A 21682-nucleotide genomic window follows, 5' to 3' on the forward strand; every position below is an offset into this window, starting at 1 on the left:
TTTGTGGAGTTGTAGGGAAAGGCCTAGGGTAGGTTTGTTTTAGAAGTTTACCTAAAACAGTGAAACAGGTGTTTTCAAGTACCTCTGGGATGCTTATTTTATAAACTGGGAATTTCAAGTTTTGATATGTAGAATTAGGTTTAAAAAAAAAAAAAAAAAAACGCCTGCAAAGATTAGCCCCATCGTAGCTCCTCCAAGGGGGGAAAAAGCATGAAATGTTCAACTGGCCACTAATCACCCCGAGTTACCAGAGACCCAGCAGCTGGCATGCCTCTTCCTAAGTACAAATACTTAGTTGCTTTTGACTCGTATTGAAAAAATAATATCTTTCCCCCTGTTTGTCACTAGAACTGCCACCGGAAGAAAAGCCCTTCGTTTGTCCCAAATAAGCACCTCTGTTTTTCACAGCTTGCAGTAATGCTTAAAGTAAATAAGTTCTTGTGTAGCTAGCACTATTGGAGTCATTCAATTGCCTGAACAAAGTTATTGTTTAGAGGGTTACAACAAGCCTTTTCTCTGTTTCCTTTAAAAGAATCTTCCTTGTTCCTGTGGTTGGCATGCTTAGTATAGTAAGCCTTTCTTCAGTTTTCAAATGCTAAAGATAATTTTCCCCCACAGAAGAAATGAAGGAAGACTATGACACGATGGGGCCGGAAGCCACGATCCAGACCGCAGTTAACAATGGTACAGGTAAGTTGTGTTTTCCACGCCAAGATCATCCTTGCCCCGTGTCATGCGGGTTTAGTGAGTCAGGAAGAGAAATTCTGGCCCGTGCATCGGTAGCTCCATGACTTAGCGATTAAGTCAGACATTACAGGTTGCCTGATTTGGTCTCAAAGCGGAGTTCTCTCTATTTTATTTTACTTTATTTATGTATTTTCTTTTTCTCAGCAAATACATCTTTCATTCTTAAACCCCTGATTTGCCTGTGAAAGTTAAGAAAACTGAACTGGATACATAAATTTTTTTTAAACGCACGAGTTGGGCAAATTTCTGGTAGTAATTTTTATTTTAAAAGACGGCATGAATAATCTCAAAATTAGAATGTAATATGCCTCTCCTGGCTACCGCTTGATAGTAGTGATTGAGAATTCAAATGATATGCTGTAATTTAGATGGTAAATGTTTTTTCAGGAAGACAAACCAAATTTCCATGAACATTCCTCACAAAAATTGATCATCTGAGCTCCTTTGTATTCTTTCTTCACTTTTAATTCTGGGTACCCTCTGCCTCCTCTAAATAACGTTTTCCAGGCAGAAGTTTTAGAGAAAATTGACAATTTCACTTCTTTTTATTGAAGCCAAAAATATTACAGGAGGAAAGTGGTAAGCAGTGTTTTCTTCTTAGTCTACAACTGCTGTGGAGTGGGATTTCAGGACACTTGTGACATTCTGCGATCCTCTCCCAACAATGAATGATGCCTGCCCTCACATCCTCCCGTCACCAGTGCAAATGTACATTGACTCACTGTTTTTCTCTCTCTTTTTCTGGATAAGGCTAATTATTTTTGGCGTTATGAACAATCCTTCACATGGCCATTACAAATATTTACCTGGTGCCCAGTATAAGGTTATCTTCCAAAACAAAATGAAACGAAAAATCACAGCGGTATATCCGCTCAAGTCACCAATGAGAAAAAAAGTTACAGTTTTATGAAGTTTTAGAAATGTGAATAATTCAGATGATAGTCATATCTCCCTTGTGTTGATACACATCATAATAAACTGCTCATGCTGTGCTTCTATTTAGAATTCCTTATTAATAACTTACAAGGCACTAATTCACTTTCTTGGGTGTAAAATAAGAGAAATAATGAACAACTGTTGTAATTTTTCTCTCATTTGAGTATGTCAATTTCAGGTACAAAAATGAAACTGTGCAATATAAGATTAGGGAAAATGTATAGAATTAAGAAAGATTAATCCTGGTTTTCAGGTATAGCTCTGGCAATAACCAGATTGTAACCTAAGGAATATCAGTTACTCTCTTTGGAACCTAGTATCCCCACCTGAAAAATAAATAGATCACACTAATTGCTACTTAAGAATATTTCCAGGTTTAATCATCGATGTTGCAGGGGTACCAACAAGGCAAAATAACTTCATGTAAAAAGACAATAATAAAGAGAAAGCATACATTTGATACTTTCTATAATATTCCAACTCATGGCATCAAAAATGGCTTTATGATTTTTTTTTAAAGGTAAATTGTTAAATTTCAAGCTCAAACATAAATAAATCCTAATTCTTATTAACTTTATAGATGTTAAAAGTGTCACAAAAATTAATTTATCCCACAAAGTGCCAATTTATTAGCTGTTTTGTACACTTGAATTCTAAATTAGTAAAAATTTTTCCTGTACAAAAAATTTAAAAATAAATTCTGAAAATGTACTTCCACCAGGCTTTAAGATATCTTTTTCTAATACTACTCACTATTGCTTATAGTTTATGTGTATTCGGTCAATAAAGAAACAAGTAAGTATTCATTGAGAATCTTCTATGCACACCGTTGGTGCACTTGTGGTGGAAGATAGGCCAGGAAGTTTAAGACATGGTTATTATTTAATTTGGAAGAGGAGACTAACATACAAGAAAAAACAAAGAAGGGGTGCCTGGGTGGCTCAGTCAGTTAGGCATCTGCCTTTGGCTTGGGTCATGATACCAGCATCCTGGGATCAAGTCCTGGTCGAGCTCCTTGCTCAGCGGGAAGCCTGTTTCTCCTTCTCTCATTCCCCCTGCTTGTGTTCTCTCTCTTGCTGTGTCTCTCTCTGTCAGATAAATCAATAAAATCTTAAAAAAAAAAAAAAAGTACAATAAGAAAAAGGTGCCTATACACAACAAATAGAAGGAATATAGTTATTTCAAATTACAAAGGTAGGAGAGATCTTGTGGGGTGAGTATTCAGGAAAAGCTCCATGACAGAGGTGAAATGTGAACTAAGTATATTCTCAGTGGTCATGAAGAAGTGAGGAAGTATTTTCTAGCAGAAGAATGTGTAAGCCAACGAAAGACATTGTGAAATCTGTAGAGAAGATAGTGAATAAAGGATTCTCCTGAATCAGAGGGTCCTAGGAGGTAATTCATGGGAAATGGAGCTGGACAGTTAAGTTGAAGCCAGCTGGTGGAGGATGTTAAGCACTAGACCAAAGAATTTGTGTCATGTTATACTACCGTGATTTCTGTGGGGGAAAACCAGACTTTAAAAGACCAACTGGAAGTCATTGTAGTCACTCAGGTGTGAAGTGATAAAATGCTTGTCTTAGGGTGGTGACAGTGGCGAAATTAGCAACATCATTTCTTCACAATCAGTTGAAACCCTGGGTGAAGGAATCAAAATGGCTTCAGGATTATACATCTGCATGCTTAGAACATGGCAGTACTTGCTATTTCTAGATAAAAAGAAGGAGGATCCAATTTTGAGAAGACCTTGAGCTAGTCTTTAGACAGAAGTATTTTCATATAAAAGTTATATATGGATGTGACTAAAAGAACGTCCATCGGAAATGAGGAATTGAAACACAGGAAGTCAGGGCTGAAGACATAGATTTGAGAGTGATGCAAATATATTCTGATAGTATTTAACATCTTGGGACCATGACATTAACCATTGGGAGTGTATTTATTGAAACAAGTAGAAAGCTGAGGCCAGGGCTCTTGGTGGATGGGGAGAAAAATCAAATTCACTGAAAGAAAAAAGATTAAGATAGAAAAAAAATTAAACAACCACAATGCAAAGAAAGAAAGTTTCAAAAAGTAGCGAATGGTCAATTCAATCAAAGATTTAGATAACTACAAAGGAAAAAATGCTGAACGAATACATTGGACTTGGTAATTAAGAACTTACTGGTGATCCTCAGTTTATAACTCTGCTCTTTTAGAGAATAAATACATATTTCTTTACAACTGCAAGTTGCTGCTTCTTATCCCAGAAACTGTTGCTAAATACATGGGGAATTGCAATAAGTCATCTTTTCTGGTTGAAATTGCTTATTAATGGACCATCTCTTTGCCTCCACCCAAGTCCTACAAGATCCAGCTATTGGCTGACCTTCTCTAGCCATCCCAACCCACACTGATACCTTCTTCCAGTGAATGCTAATTGAACAAAGCACCTAACCTTGTCATAAATTCTGTAGTGTGTTATGAATTGATGTGCTGTCTTTTCCAAATTAGATTGCAAACTCTGAGAGCATGGATTGTTTCTTGGGCTGCCATGTTGCCTATAAGAGCACCTTAATTTTTTTAACTTTACTTCAATCTTATTTTTTAATTTTTAAAAAATTTATTGTCGCTATTTTTTAATGTACAAGGTCATATTAGTTTTAGGTGTACAACACAGTGATTCAACAATTCTATACATTACTCAGTGCTCATCAAAATAAGTAAAATAAGCTCTTACTCTTAATCCCCAACCTATTTCACCCAACCCCTCAATCCACTTCCTCTCTGGTAACCATCAGTTTCTTCTCTATATTTAGAAGTGCCTTAAAATTAATAGACTCTAAATATATTTTTAATGAATAAATATGGAATTAATTTACTATCAGATACCATTTTTCTTTTCTAATCAAAACAGAACCAATAGAGGGGCATCTGGGTGGCTCAGGGGGTTAAACCTCTGTCTTCAGCTCAGGTCATGATCTCAGGGTCCTGGGATTGAGCCCCACATCGGGTTCTATGTTCAGTAGGGAGCCTGCTTCCCACTCTCTCTCTGCCTGCTTCTCTGCCTACCTGTGATCTCTTTCTGTGTCAAATAAATAAATAAAATCTTAAAAAAAAAAGAGCCAATAGATATTGAAATAGATAAATTCTAAACACGTCACACAAATTTTCTGATAAAAAGTATTATTATTAATGGGAATAAGTTGTGAAGGAAAGACAAAGTCACTGTCTCCAGTACTTCTCACTTATATTCAACACACAGATTTCATTCCTAACTAAAAGTAAGTAAAAACCTCTGAATTTCCTTCTCAGCTTCACACGTTAAATAACAAAAATTAAGTTCATCTAGATAAATAGAATAGACTTTTAGAATCTAAAAGTATCTTCTTCCTAGTGTACTCTGCTGAGTTTAAAACTACAAGAAGCAATGGGAAGAGTTTAATTGAATTAAATCACAGAATTCTAAAATTGAAAGTTATACTACAGAACAATTTCTTAATTGTATTTTGATAGTTGAGGAAAAAATGCCAGTAGTAAAAAATGCCACATAGCTAACTGGTGGCAGATTTGGAAATAAAAGCTAAATTACCTGACAAACCTTTCACCTCAGAAGTTTTTACCATTCTGAGGAGCTGTCCTGCTAGAAACTATGGCATCATCTTTGACTCCTATATACTTTATCTAATTAGTCATCAAATACTATGAATTCTACTATCTCAAATAGCATATATCACTTTTATTTCTCCCCATCAGTTTTTGCACTATCCTGACTTAAATACTCATCTTTCATTCAAGCTATTATATGATACCTTGTTCACCAACCCCATTTCTATCCCTCATTTCTTTAATTCACTCTTCACACTACCAAAGTTAGTTAGAAGTTGCTTTCCTAGCACTTGGGAATATCCATGAATAATTGCAACTCATCTCCCACACCACTTTATACTCAACCTCCTATGGTTTTCCACTACTTTCTGAAAGAGTTGGCATTTGAGTTGGATTGTCATCGTCATGATCTAACACCATCTTGCCTTTACTGTCACTTGCTAGTATATACCTCAACTCTGAATGACTGATTATCATTTATAATCCTTTGCCTTTGCTTATAATGTTCCATCAACACAGAAACTCTTTTCAGTCTGACAGAATCATACCATACTTAAAAGCCATCTCCACCAGGAAGTCATCTTACAGTCTCCCACTCAAGATTAACTACTCGTTCCTTTGAGGGTCTTCTTATAGCATTTACAAGTTTTGTCTCATATTATACTTAGTTGCCAGCAGGTATGTTTCTCCCCACTAGATTGTAAGCTACTTGAGGACAGAAATGGTATGGGGTTTTGGTCACTTGATCACTATAGATCCTAGAATGGTCTATGTCACCAGGAGTTTTTAAAGAATTGAGGGAGTCAGTGAGAGACAAACAACAGTAGACTTCCCTTTCATATTTCCAAGTTGACATATTTTTTTTTTTTTTTTGACAGAACACAAGTAGGCAGAGAGGCAGGCAGAGAGAGAGGAGGAAGCAGGCTCCCTGCTGAGCAGAGAGCCCGATGCGGGACTCGATCCCAGGACCCTGAGATCATGACCTGAGCCGAAGGCAGCGGCTTAACCCACTGAGCCACCCAGGCGCCCCAAGTTGACATATTTTGATACCTGGTGTGAAATAATCAACCAGACATTTTCATCTCTCATTAATCTTCCAAATGAGAAAAATTCAGTTACATTTGACTGGTCTCTATCCTTCATGTTCTCCTCAATTTGGTGGGTCCACATTCATCTTATAACCCTTTTCTCATTGTTCAAATACCCTTCTTAGAATTCATACTTGCCCCTTAGGAACCATAAGCAAAATCTGCATTCTTCAGAGAGCAGTATGAAGTGTCATCCATTTCATATCAAAAGTGTTTCATTCTCCTCAGACCAGATCTCCTGGTAATATCAAAAAAGAATCACATTTATACCAAATTCTGAATCTCTGCCTATGCTGTTCCTTGAGACCCTAATCTCTCACTCCTTTTTGTCTAGTTATCCAAAATCTACTCACCCTTCTGTTCCTCAGGGCCGGCTCAAATTCCATTTCTTTAATGTGGTCTACCTAAAACACCCCAAATCATGTCAATCTCTTCCTTCTCTGAAATTCCCCAGCCTTCAGGTGGACACTACTAATTTTAACATGTCAGACTGTTCCTTGTTTTACCTATTTTTTCCTTTGTACCTATTTTACCTAGTTAATTTTGTGAGGGCAAGAGATTTCTTGAGCTCTAAAATGGGAGCAGAGTACCATGCCATTTACCTCATAGGATTGTTGAAGTAATTAAATAAATAATATATATATTAGCTTTAGTAAGGGTCCCAAAAATATTTGCTTTTAAAAAAGGACTATTCCTTCTTGCCTCAGAGTGCCCAATATAGCAGTGAACTCACATGGTAGGAGTTATGACTGGTAGAATGAATGAATGAATGAACATTTGGTGAAGAAGAAATAGTCTCTGAGAATGGAAGCCACAATAAAGGAAAACATTACCGTGGAGGGATTAAGTCCAGTATTTTCAGAGGGTGAAACCTGGATTTAAGCCCCTGAAATCAACCTGTTACACACGAAGAACAACAATATAGCATATCACCTTTTTTTTTTTTTAACAATAAAGTTTTAGAGCACAGCAAAGTTGATTTATAACAGGAAGTATCACAAACCCTGATTTATATTAACAACACTCTACATTGCATTTAATATTCTTATATTGGTTTTAGTGTTTTAAAAATGAAAGAAATTGCATGTTTTAACACAAAAGACAAAGAATGTCCTTTTATAAGGAACATTACACCTTCTGTATTTTAATCAGATTCAAATTCAGAATAAAATTATTGTGTAGAATTTTTAAGAGGGTGAAAAAAACCCTATTTTCTACGAAGATGAGAGAAATGGAAAAACTTAGGAGCATTATGAAGCCTACGTGCTAGTAGTAACAAGGGTCTGTCTTAGGTGCTTGGTGATCATTAACATTCATGCTGTTCCACGTGCACATCAAGACCCAAATAGGCCCCTGATGTTTCCCTCTTTGAATGTGTGTAAGTTATATTTACACAGACAATCTAGTACTCCAGTTATAAAGGGCTATTAATAACCACCTGCATCTTTCCTTCCTTTGCTGGGAAAAGAAAATCACCGGACAACCTTACATCTAGAAACTGGATAAGGAAAATTTAAGTCTCAATTCCTAATCTTACAGAACAGAATAAAATTATTGTCCAAGAACTAAGAATATCAACTCTAACTATAGTCATTAAACATGTTTCCAATCTTTTCAGAATAATATATGAATGCTTTTACATATCAAAGGCAAGTGTTGGTTTGGGATGCTCTAGATTAGTCTAGAGTCAGAGAAACAACGTTTGAATTTTGCCTTTACCAATTACCAAGTTCATGAACTTGAGTATATAAGAATTCATTTCTACATCAGTAAAGTGGAAATAATGATTCCCTATGTACAAGTGAAATATTTTAATTTAAATGCAACTAATTAACATATGGTATATTATTAGTTTCAGTGGTAGAGGTTAATGACTCATCAGTCTTATATAACACTCGGTGCTCTTTACATCACATGACCTCCTAAATGTCCAGCACCCAGTTACCCCATACCCCTACCCCCTCCATTCCAGCAACCCTCAGTCTGTTTCCTATCATTAAAAGTCTCTTATGGGGACGCCTGGGTGGCTCAGTTGGTTGGACGACTGCCTTCGGCTCGGGTCATGATCCCGGAGTCCTGGGATCGAGTCCCACATCGGGTTCCCAGCTCCATGGGGAGTCTGCTTCTCCCTCTGATTTCTCCTCACTCATGCTCTCTCTCATTACCTCTCTCTCAATAAATAAGTAAAAACCTTTAAAAAAAAAAGTCTCTTATGGTTTCTTTCTTTCTCTGATTTCATCTTGCTTTATTTTTCCCTTCCTTCCCCTGTGATCTTCTGTTTTGTTTCTTAAATGCCACCTATGAGTGAAATCATATGATAATTGTCTTTCTCTGATTGGCTTATTTGGAGCTAGAGAATCTTGAGCAGGTTCCATACCCAGCACAGAGTTCCATGCCAGGCATGATCTCACAACCCTGAGATCATGACCTGAGCTGAAATCAAGAGTTAAATGCTTAACAGACTGAACCACCCAGGCACCCCAATGGAATATTATTTTTAAAGTACCTAATGCAGGGGCACCTGGGTGGCTCGATTATTTAGTCTCTGCCTTCTGCTCTCGTCATGATTCCAGAGACCTGGGATGGAGCCCTGCATCGGGTTCCCTGCTCCATGGGAACCCTGCTCCCTGCTCCCTGCCTGCTTCTTTCTCTCCCACTTCCCCTGCTTATATTTCCTCTCTCCCTGTCTCTCTCGCTCTCTGTCAAATAAATAAATCTTTAAATAAATTTAATAAATAATAAAAAAATAAAATAAATAAAATTTTAAAAAATAATACCTAATGCAGTGCCTAACATATACTAAATGCTCACCCTGATTTGATTATTTCACTATTTGATTATACAATTTTCACCAGTTTGTATCTACAGGTAAGTGTTAAACCAATTTTATGCATTAAGAAATAAATGGACTCTGAACTGTTTCCTCCCTTTACACTGGTTCCTCATTAGCTTCTTCTCTAGAAAACAGAAATGCAATATCTAACAAATTTGTAATGCGAGGACTTAACCAGTCAATTTTGAGAGCCTCTGCCAATTAAATTCCTTTGACATCTTTGAAAACCAAGCAGACAAGCTGTAGGACAAATGTCTGTTCATTGCTCCAACAAAGCATTTGAGGTCAAAACATGAAGATGGAGAAGGAATTGCATATTGCTTAGTTTTCTATTTCATTTCATCTTTACCTGGGATCCTTTTTTAAACATAGAAGAGGAGATAGTGGTATTTACAATGTTTGTGTATAATGATGAAATCTGTCAAAGACTTTCCTTTGATCACTGGCTGGCATCAGGAATCATATGTTGTTTTTCTTTTTGTCCTGAATGACAATCAAATAAACAAATAATACAATATTCATCACTTTACTAGGATACCTACATTTATTCTTTTCTGTCAGGGTGTTTGCTGTGTACAGAATTTAAACTGGGGTTTGAGAAAGAAACTTTAAGAAAATAGAAGATATAACTCTTGTTCTTAAAAAATGCAAAATCCCAGAGCACCTGGCTGGCTCAGTCAGTGGAGCATTTAACTCTTGATCTTAGGGTTGTACGTTTGAGTCCCACCTTGGGTGTAGAGATTACTTAATGATAAAATCTTCAAAAAAATCATAATGACATGAAGGCAAACTTTACCCAAAAAATCATTAATAGCCTAATTAGCTATTCAGATCAATAGTCACTTAGGGTGACCCTATTAAGTTTAAGACACTTTGTATTTGAAAAATACAATGAACAGTCACTGTCATTAAGGACTTACCTTCAACTGGGTAAATAAAACAATGGTAGATGAATAAGAAATGTGTGTAAAATATTTAGCACAATGCTAGACATAATAAACAGTTGTTGCTAGCCATCATTTTCATCATTATTGTTAGCATCATAACAATATGTGGATGAAGATGTTTTATTTGAAATACAACAAGCCATGTACGTTCAAGTGAAAGATGCTCAATATTGCAGAGGGTTTTTGACAGTGTAGGGTCAAATATTGGAGACACGAGGGTAAAGAAGTGTCTTAAGAGACTGCAAAATTCAGAGAAGGTTTTCTTCAGGAAGAAGGCTTGTTAAATATGGCTCTGTGCAAAAGTGAGGCATAGAGAAAGCTGAAAATGTAAAAGGAGACTGGGTTATCAGTAGCTTGGGAGGAAGTAGCCTTAGAGAGTAGCCTTTGCTGTGGGCAGAGGTACAGATTTATTAGCAATAAGATCAAAAGAAAAAGGAAGAATGATTTTGGTTGAAGTTAAGGTAGTTCAGGGAATTCATGTCATGTGAGCTGCACTCTTTAAAGTAAGTAGGAAAAGAGATGATCAGTTGACAGTAAGGGAAGGGAGTAGGGTTGGACTCTTGAAGAACAGAAATCTAGAGTAATTGCTGTGGACAATATATGAAGATTCAATTACCATCACAAAAGAAGATCCCATTTGGATAACATGGACTGAAACAAGTCTGTTACAATTATTTACATTTCTTTAGACATTTTTGATACTCTAGGAGCAAAGAAACTGGGCTGGATGTTCTTGGGCAGGGCAAGAAGGATACAAGAATAAGGGACAGGGATGGAAAAAATTTCAAGCTCCGAGGTCAACTGAGGCAAGTAAAAGCAGACCTGGTGAAATGGGACGTGAAGACTTGTCAGAGCCCAGTTATCACAGTGAAGAATCTACATCAGGGGAATAAAGAACGGGATGGTGGGAAAGGGCAGAAGGCTGAAACAGATTGAGTTTCACGTTCTGGTTTGCAGAGCTGGAAGTGTCGCGGATTTAGCCCAGTACCAAAGTGTGGCCATCCCTGTGCTTAGAGAGACTCAAAGCCTTGGAAACCAGAATCCCGCATGGACTATTGAGCCATGAAGTTTCCCAGAGAAATAGTATAAACAGCCCTGGCGTAAACATGACCATAGGACAAGTGTCATCTTACCTGAGCTATGCAAGTAGTGTGTTAAAACATGATAGCAAAAATGGATGACTGAGGCTTCAAAAAATTACAGTTGCAAACTGGAGGGTTTTGGAGGGTAGAGGTTAAGTTTGCTTTTCTTCGTAGTCCCTCTCAGTGGGCACGGTGTTGATGCAATCTTGATGGTTGACAAATGGGTTGTTTGTTGAATTGATAAATAAATGAATAAACAAATTAATGATGATGCATGACTTAGGAACATTGGTTTGGAACAGTCATGTGAACTGAGGAGTTTGTTGACCCATCCTCTTTGCTCTGTGAGCTTAGATAGATGAAAGCAGGCACGGCTGTGCTGGAAAGGTCTGGGAGGGATGGAGTATTATGACAGGATGACACAGTTTCATCTAATCTGAAGAAGTGGAACGCATGTAGGAGGATATCATTAAGCATGTGGGGGAATAAACAAGTAATATGTGGAATGGGAAAGCAAAATGAACCATGAATAAAGGGTGTTGGTTTTCTTTTTTCTTTCTTTTCTTTTTTTTTTTTTCCTGGTCTCTAGTTCCAAGTTAAGCTTGAGACATTTTTTATTTACTATCACCATAATAATTAATAAAAATTCACCTTTGGAAGGTGTTTCATGAAGTCATTCCTTTCTGGGTGCCTTTAGAAACATGACTGAAAAAAATCTAAAATAGGAAAACATAATCCTGAAATATTAAATGGAAATTATAAATAAGCATCTTGAGTAGAGAATTTGAAGAACTTGGATGTTTTCACTTTACCCCAGTAGACTTGGATGTGGATCACCCAGTGAAAAAAAATGGAGAGCAGGAACATGAAAGGAAAAACTGAGAAAAAAAGAAAAGTTTAAAATGCTGTATTTTATTTATATTGACGTGAGAATTTACCATGGCTTTCCCCATACTAATTTTATGTCAGCAACCTTGTCAGCATCTAAGATGTATTCAAATCATGTCAAATCATTTGGGCATACTGAAAAACTGAAAAAATGGGGTTCTCTCTCTTTCTCTTTCACATATTGAGTCACTATGATACAGTGGAAAGAGCAGTGGGTTAAGAGTCAGGATATATGAATTCTCCATCAAGCTTTTCCAGAAATTATTTGTCTAACTTTGTATGAATCATAAACCTCACTATACCTTAGTTGTATCATCTGTTAAATGAGGAAATTAGACTAGAATTTTGAACTCCACCCTACCCTACCCTTTCTGCTAATGATCTGTTACTGGGAAGCCTGAACAAAGACAACAAAGCACTGGCTGAGCTAGTTGGCACAGGAGGGGGAGGTCCTGCCTCATGGTATTACACCCAGGGCCCTGTGTTTGTTAGAGCTTTGACTTTGGTTTAATGTTCTGCTGTTGTCATTTTGCCCCAGACTCTCTGGGCCCCACTGTAGCCAGCTCTGCTTATAGCTCACAAAATGCATTAGGATAATAGCATAGGATAAGCCAGAATGGGTGGGTGGGGGGGGAATCAGGGGTTTACCATCTGAACTACCACAGGGAAATGCCGACTATGTCCAGGTTTACCAAATTCTTCTGAGGTGTCTCCAGAGCAGTTGGAAATCTCTAGATCAAGACTGAAAATCTTGCCTGAGCAAGAAATACCATGGTTGAAGGTATAACCCCCCTAAATTGATGATACTAATGAGAAGGTTAGGAGGCTAGCAAGTGGTTTGACCTCTTTAAATACAAATTCTATGCATCGCACCATTAGCTTTGAAGAAAGAGGGGGAAAGGGTAAGAACATTTCTGTACCATTATTATCCTCTTGGCTTAATAACTTCCAATTCCTCTTATTATTCTTGCATGGAGTTTAAATTAAATTTTTTTTAATTTTTTAATCCTTTTTTTAAAATTTAAGTAATCTCCACACCCAATGCAGCACTTGAATTCATGACCCTGAGAATGAGAGTTGCATGCTCCATTAACTAGCCAGCCAGGTGCCCCTAAATTAAGCTTTTTTAAAATTAACGAGGTTTCTGGTATGGGTAATGAAAGCCACACAAGTTTAATCTTAAGTTATTTCTCAAGTAGAGTTGAGTGGATATATAGGGTTAATCAATTGTGCAAGATCTGTTTATCAGATAATTCAGTACCTAAGTACTCAACATGCAGAGAATCAAATTATTATAAGGCATGTCATTTTCTTCTTGTTTATACTCTCTGTCACATTCTTACATGTTGGAAGAGTTTTGTCATCCAGAGAGGTCATGCAAATCATCATTTAAAAATGTGTAGAGGGTGACTCAGTGGGTTAAGCCGCTGCCTTCGGCTCGGGTCATGATCACAGGGTCCAGGGATCGAGCCCCGCACCGGGCTCTCTGCTCAGCGGGGAGCCTGCTTCCCTCTCTCTCTCTGCCTGCCTCTCTGCCTACTTGTGATCTCTCTCTGTCAAATAAATTAATAAATAAAAATCTTAAAAAAAATGTGTAGTTAACCCCATTCGGTAAGTTTATAAAAATAAAATAGAGGGAAAGGTGGGTTTTGAAGAGAGAAAAACAGATGTAGCTAGCCCTTGGCAGGTGAGACAGGAGGGTCATTTGCCGACCATAATCAGCGTATAAGAAGAGCCTGGCACTTCCTGGCTAATGAATGTTGCGGTTTTGTTAGCTTTGTTTGTGATTAGGAGCGGCTATATCTCCACTTCACAGCAAGGGTTCCCACAACAGATAACTGATATCCCAACCTTCTTGAGTGTCTCCTTCATTCACTCAACAAATGTTTAATAAGCACTGTTTTCCTTGTGATGTTGTCAGTGGTTTCTAGTCACCTCCAAAATTTTCATCTGTGTCTATGGTTCCTCCGTCAGAAAGCTATGTTGCTTTGAGTTTTTAACTGACAAGAATATAGATGAAATTCTTTAGGCCTAGACAGTGAATAAAAAAGCAAGTTAATTAGGGTAACTAATTTATTGGAAGTATGGAATTCTGAAACTTCAGGGATACCTCAGAAAGCATTTACTAGCTCATTTTACAGATAGGGATACTGAGATTAAAAATCATAAGTGGCTGAGCCAAAATGGGTTGCCCAATGACCCTGAACCTGGTCTGATCATTCAGTTATTGAGGATTAGCTGTGTGTCAGGCACTGTACTAGGCACTGGTGCTACAAAACTGAATAAAACACAATCAGCTCACAGATATGTATTTAAAGGGATATAATGTGCTGTGCTTAAGTTCAGTGATTGAGATATGCAGATGGATACCTGCGGAAGGAAATTCTGAGCTCAGGTTGAGGGTCAGGAAGGCCACGTGATAAGAGATTAATTCTGAGCTGCTTCCCAAAACCATGTCACCGAATACCTTAATTTAGCCAGGTGATGGAGATAACTGAATTCCCAGGGCATTGATTCGTAAACTAGGTGTGCATCAGATTCCCTGATAGGCTTGTCAACAGAGACTGCTGATTCCGGTTTTTGTTTTGTTTTGTTTTGTTTTGCTTTTTAAAGATTTTATTTATTTATTTGAGAAAGAGAGATCACAAGTAGGCAGAGAGGCAGAGAAGGGGGAAGCAGGCTCCTTGCTGAGCAGAGAGCCCGATACAGGACTTAATCCCAGTACCCTGAATTCAAAGGCAGAGACTTAACCCACTGAGCCACCCAGGTGCCTCTGGTTCTGTTTTTTAACAAATTCTCAGGTACTACTGATCCTGCTGGCCTGGAGGCCACCCCCCCCCCCGTTTTTTGAGGCCACATTTTGAAAACCACTGTCCTAGAGCATCCTTAGGTTTTTGTGTGTGTACAAAAAGCATTTAAGAAGAGTACTGAATTGCCAGGCAAAACACCTTACTTTATAAGCCCCTCAAAAATATAATAACACAGTCTAAGATTCTTTTCAGTAAGATACCAATTCCAAAATTTTCAATTACACAGTAATGTGAAAAATAAATACATAGGAACTTACTTAGGATGCTTCCTTTGAAAGTCTTAGATTCTGTCTCTATACATAGCAATCAAAACTGCCTAAGGGTCAGTGGTCTCTATAAATTTTGATATTCACAGTCCCTTAATATAAAACCTCACTTTAAAATTAGACTGTGTCCCTGACTGGGCTGCTTCCTGCTGTGGAGGGAGATATTTGATGGTGCAGAGTACTATGGGTTCCCAGATTCCCATCCCCCGTTCGTTCTGCCTCTCTCTCTCTTAAAGTTCTTACACATCAGGGGCCCTCACTGGCCTCTGAGCACGCGTTCTCTGGAGAAAGCCTTGTCAGAGCAGGCGTGGAGAGACCCACCCAGGCACTGTGGTAGTTCCCAAGAAGAAAAGAAAACTTTTGTCTCTCTGGAGGAGGCTTCCCTGGCTTTGCACACACCTCTGTAGCAGTGGGGCGCTCTGCTGGGCTGCCTGCGTAGCTGTGTAATGAGAAAAAGATCGTCCTCTTCCCTTACGGTTGTTTTTAAATATCTGGTGCCAATATGTATTTTGGAAGCCTTCTACAGAAAGGCACACATGCATTTTTTAATGATAAAATCATTTTTAATCATTTTTATCATTTTTAATGATAAAAAAATGCTTATGTTCATTAATTAGTCAACTTTAAACAAAGTAGCCATGAGAATTTATATACCTCAGCAAATGCTGAGGATGGGCTTCTTTATCTTTTTTTATTTAAATTCAATTAGCCAACATATAATACATCATTAGTTTCAGATATAATGTTAAATAATTCATCAGTTGCCTATAACACCCAGTACTCATCAGGTGCCCTCCGTAATGCCCATCACCCAGTTAACCCCATCCCCCGCCCTGCCCCCATCTCCCCTCCAGCAACCCTCAGTTTGTTTCCTAGAGTTAAGAGTCTCTCCTGGTTTGTGTCCTTCTCTGATGACTTCCCATTAAGTTTTCCCTCCCTTCCCCTATGTGGGCTTCTTTAAAAATTCAATACAGAAGACTAAATTAAAAGCAATTTTCTATGTTTTCTTATCATCTAGAATGTCAGTAAAAAGACTATGTTTCTAACAGATGATGAATACAGTTACCTAGATTTGTGATTGCTTCTCCGGGTCCCTTTGCCTTGACAAATAAAAGTCAAATTATATGACAAGTACATAATTTCTATATTATACTGAGAAGTATCCATATATGTATATTTATATACATATATATTCCTTTTATACATTTATGTATATATTCATATATTTATACATTATGTATTTATATGTCTGTATATTATAGAAGCACAGCCATTTCATGTATATATCTCTCAATATGTGAATCACAGAATCAGGAAAACAATTATCAATCAACACCATTGTGTCCTCATCCCAAAGCACACTCTCTGACATTAGTAGGCACTCAATAAATAGTTATTAAGCAGTGGGATGGATGAATGATTCAACCGCCCCTTTTTTTTACATGTATTTACTTCAGCTTTTCTAGATCCTCCAAGATGTTTTCTTTTTGTAAGAATTATTTATTCATTTTATGTTCATTAAAATGGCTTGGCATAATATTCAAACATATTTCTTCAATTTTTAAATGAAATGGAAAATGGAAAACATATCAGTTATAGTAGAATACCTGCCTTCCTACATGAACACATGCTCATTACAAATAAAGAAAATAAATGGCGAAGGGATGAAAGTAAATAGAGAAAAAAGGGAAAAAAGAAGGAATAAGTATCAAGGTCTCATTATGATTTAACTATTTGTAAACACTAAGCAAAACATACTTTTTTTTTTAAGATTTTATCATTCATTTATTTGACAGACAGATATCACAAGTAGGCAGAGAAGCAGGCAGAGAGAGAGGAGGAACCAGGCTCCCCACTAAGCAGAGAGCCTGACGTGAGGCTCTATCCCAGGACCCTGGGATCATGACCTGAGCCGAAGGCAGAGGCTTTAACCCACTGAGCCACCCAGGTGCCCCAAAACATACTTTCAAGTATCTTTGAGAAAGTGTCCTAAAAACTCCGTTATGGGAGGTGCCTGAGTTGAAGACCAATACATCTCTTTCATTTAGAGTTCTATCTACATTGCTTGTTTTTTAAGCAATAACTTGAAAAGTCAATCCATATTGATGACTATCATTACCTAAAATTATCAATATCTAAGAGACATAAAAGTATTTGTGAAAGTATCATTAATAAGCAACATTAGTAAGAGTGAACATATTTACAAGAAACGTGAGGCTTTTCTAACTTGAAGCAACCTAGAAATTTATCCTAACAATAGTAAAATACACATGGGGTTGAAGAAACCTTTTTAATTAATGAAGTTTTTTGTTTTTGTTTTTTGTTTTAGATATAGAAAAGTTTACCTGATCTTAGGGGAGGTTTAGATATTTGTAAGATACTAGAGTAAATTTTAGAACTAAATGTAAAATCTCTGGAGAAAGCATGGAAAGAAATTACTTTGAGGTTTCTTGTGAATTTTTGTTAAGGTTTGATCATAAATGTCATGCAAATATCCTTTGTCAGTGTGTTTTGGAAGTTCTTCCAAGGAGACCAAGGAGTGGAGAGGATTACAGGGGGAAAAAAAAAAAGGAAAATGAGGTTGATTTTACACTAGAAGAATGCAGTGGGGAATTCTATAACTTTGTAGTGAATTTTCTACCTCATTCCTGTGTCCACAATACAGTATTACAAAACCTTTGTAAAAACCAAAAATGTAAACTTCTGTACAGAACCAAAACTTCATTCTCCTCAGCAAGTTTGAGTAACCAAAATTTAATCCCATTATTGGTTCAAATATAACAATTAAGATGATTTTGAATCTCAGAGATTGAAACACACATAGCCTGAGGTAGAAAAGGGTTTTTTCCAGCTCCCAGAATCTAAGGAGGTTTCACCACAGAGCCACTGGAAGGACACAGGTATAGCTTGGCCTCAGGAGCACATATATCTAGAAATGTACTGTCAGGACTTGCCATCTTGTCTTTGCTTTTCTCTTTTCTCTGCACACCTGCTTCAGTCTCTTTCTTCATAAATCTTCTTACCCTACATGAGATAGACCAGTTTCTTTGTTCTACTCTTATAGATACAGTCACTTGAAGAAAATAGACTCCCTTGATACTCCCTTTGGAACAGTCCTAAAATTATAAGAAAGATTTGCTGACTCAGTTGGATCCATTGGCTACCTCTGGACAATCAACAGTTTGGCTTAGAGAATGGAGGACTAAGATAGGTTCACTTTAGGTGCCAACTAATATATTATGACTAGGGGAGCAGAATCATGCAATAACAGTGCAACTCCCTTGGGTACCATAAAGTTTGACATAGAGAATATGGGGGAGTCATTCCTAGGCAAAGGAGAATGTTGTAGAACTGGGCAGGAAAACCATATGTTAAAAGTACCCTTCACAACACCAAGTAAAAAAACACATTACTTCTGGGTTAGTTATGCCTAGGCTAGCTCATGGAAGTCTAGTATATAGCCCACTTATTAGATGTACAGCTCGTAGCATATCTGTACCACATGAAGAAAATCTTGATAGAGCAAATAGATTTAAATGATTGAGAGCTGTCTTCTTCATGAAATTCTTTTCAAATACCTACCTGAACTCTACTGAACTCTTTCAAGGATATATGATCATCATTACACAATTAATCACATAATTGTAATAATTCTAGAATTGCCTGAATAGCAGGTCTGAATTCATAGCTCAACTGTGGGTATCTTATCTTATGCTTCCTTTTACTAGAAGACTTCTACACCAAGGTTAGTGTTAAACACATAATTTATTCTGCATTCATTCTGTAAATGATTCTTGAGAGCCTACTGCTTTCTAGGCAATATACTCAAAGCTCAGCATACAAAGATGATCAAAGATGATCTTTAAAGAGAGCATCTGATTTGAGGTCTTTTGTCTTGACACAGAAATCTAGCATAGGCAGATTTGATCTAGCAAGTGAACTGCATCTCCAAATACCAGTAGTGTTGTTTCTAGATGCAGTTTAGTTTGCCTATCCAGAAAAATCAGAATTTTCCTCCTATTGAAGCCAAAAGGCTATTAATGCAAATCCCATCGAATTTGCATTTGGTTACATTTCTGATGGCAGCATTCATATGCAAATGAAAATCCATGAAAAGATAGCCAGATAATTCAAATAGTTGCTGAAATATCAAGATAAAAGTAGGATGTTAAAATGTCCATCCATCCATGTTTACTAGGTTGCACTAAGGATCATCAAGTGGATCAGTGTTCTTTAAAAGCTAAAATAAGTCATGCCTTAAACATCTGACAACATTCAAATAGGTCTGGGTTCAAAAAGGAGTGGTTATGTGACTTTCCACTGCTATAGAGCTGAAAAAGAAAGTCAGTCCCTGGTCAAATCAGTCAATTTGCTCAAAAGAGGTTCATCTTTGATCCACCATCTTGTCCCCTTTATCTCTTCTTGCGTTAAAAACAAAAGGTGATTTTTCAATAGATGTAAAGTCATTTTGATGATCCAAAACAGTGAACAAATAGTTTGTGCAAGATGTCAGTTCTTTGTACTCTCTAGAGACTTAATGGCTCAAGTTGAATGACACCATCATGTTCACTACCAATAAATACCATTTAGAAAGCATCTATGGCATCATGAGCATCTAACAGAAATTTGATTGATCTTAATCAATGTTCATGTTCTTCTGAAAGATTTAAGACTTGGGGGTGCCTGCTGGCTGCATTAGTAGAACATGCAACTCTTGATCTTGGGGTTGTGAGTTCGAGTCCCACATTGGGTGCAGAGTTTACTTAAAAATGAAATCTTAGTAAATAAATAAATAAAAGAGTTAAAGACAAGATTCTGAGAAGGTTTAAACAAATTTCAAGATATAAAATCATAATCTACTATTATACATTCCAAACCTTTATTTGAAGGAAATATAGGTGTTGCAATCAGACTGTTGCTCTTATTCAACTTATCAGAAGTTGGAGTGGCAAAAGGGAAAGTTTTGAGATCATGCCACTCAGGATTCTTAGCATTTAGTTTAATAGTCTACAAAGTGTGATGCTCCCCAGTTTCCTTTTATTTGATACAATGTATTAGTTCATAGTTTCAAGTGCTTTTAGAATTCTGGTACTCCATGCTTTGGTGGCTGTCACCTGTCATCCATCAAATTTGGAAAGCCTGAACCTAGGATAAGGTCTTAGCCTCTCCTTCCTTGGCACACCCAATCCTTCCCCCATGCCTAGTGTTTTTACTTGTTAAATATCTCAAATCCAGCCACTTCTCACAGTCTCCATCACCAATTCCTTAACCTTTACCTTTGCTTGATGGCAAGAAACTCCCAATTGGGTTCTCAGAATCAACTTTTCTTTTCCTGCAGTCCCTATCATATGATAGCCAAAGTTGTCATTTAAAAATACTGATAATTCACAATTTCATCCAGTCATCTTCTTGCTTAATACCTGTCAATGGCTTCCTGTTTCTCTTAGAATAAAACCCCAATCTGTAACAGGTCTACCGTATGCCACATGTTCTTGTTCCTTCCTGCTTCTCCACCCTCGCATCATATTGCTTCCCTTCCACCCTGGGCACATCAGCTCTGTCTCTTTGGATGGGGAAAGACACCATGCTCCTTCCAGGCCCTGCATCCTTGCACAAGCGGCTCTGCCCCAGCTTCTACAGCTAGTAAACTCTGTGCCTTCTCAATTAAAGTTTTCCTGATCTAGTCTCCATCAGGTCCCCCTGCTGCTTCTTTCAAACTACCACACAACGTCCTTCCCTAACACTTATGTGAGTGTGTAATATTTTTATTTTGGAGAAAATACCAGTTGTACTGATTGTTCTCGTGTCTTCTTGAAGGATGAAACTGCCTCTGTTTTTTGCTTATCGAAACAAGACATGGCACCTACCATATACAGTCATTCAGTACTTGTTGAATTAATGGAAGGTTCCACTCTCTGTTCTTTTCATCTGTAATCCACAAGTTCATAGCAGTGAAAGCAACAATAAAATTGAAAATAAAAAGAAAAATTGACTGGCTTGCGTGAACATCACCCTGGCACAAATGGTCAGAAATAATTAGTATGGCAAATACTGTAATATCTTTTATGAAAAGATGAGCAGGTGAGGTGAAGAATATAGGGGAATCAAGATTAACAGCTCTCAGAAACTATGAAAGCAGGTCTCCACCATTAGTTGTACTCGCAAAGGACTTTTATTCATCTACTTACAGTAGCAGGCACACTCCCAACACTGTCTTATGCATAAAAATGTTTATTTAGATTACTTAAGCCACAACTTATTTCCGAAACATATTTAGAGGTTTCAAATATACAAAGGCTTGTGACACGGTTGCTAAAATTGATTTGCAGCTCTTATTCATTTCATGGGAACAGAGTCATAATTACAAAAGTTAAAAATCATATCAAAATCACACAATAATATAGCCAGTTTCTTTTGCTTTTATGAAATATTTCTGTTAATTTTAATTCACTTCTATTTGTGAGCTTCATTTTACTTTCAGGCAGCTTTAAAATACT

The 21682-nt window shown here is 37.2% G+C and overlaps 1 protein-coding gene across 4 annotated transcripts in view; it reads left to right on the forward strand.

Moving 5' to 3' along the window:
• Positions 1–21682, forward strand: part of ZEB2 (zinc finger E-box binding homeobox 2) — a 131337-nt gene that overhangs the window by 92845 nt on the left and 16810 nt on the right. For all 4 annotated transcript variants that reach the window (XM_059394346.1, XM_059394343.1, XM_059394344.1 and 1 more), the window contains exon 4: positions 619–690. In XM_059394346.1, coding sequence (XP_059250329.1) covers positions 619–690 — 72 coding nt within the window. The remainder of the gene's footprint in view (positions 1–618; positions 691–21682) is intronic.

The sequence above is a fragment of the Mustela nigripes genome, chromosome 3 (genome assembly GCF_022355385.1).
Source record: "Mustela nigripes isolate SB6536 chromosome 3, MUSNIG.SB6536, whole genome shotgun sequence".
NCBI lineage: Eukaryota > Metazoa > Chordata > Mammalia > Carnivora > Mustelidae > Mustela > Mustela nigripes.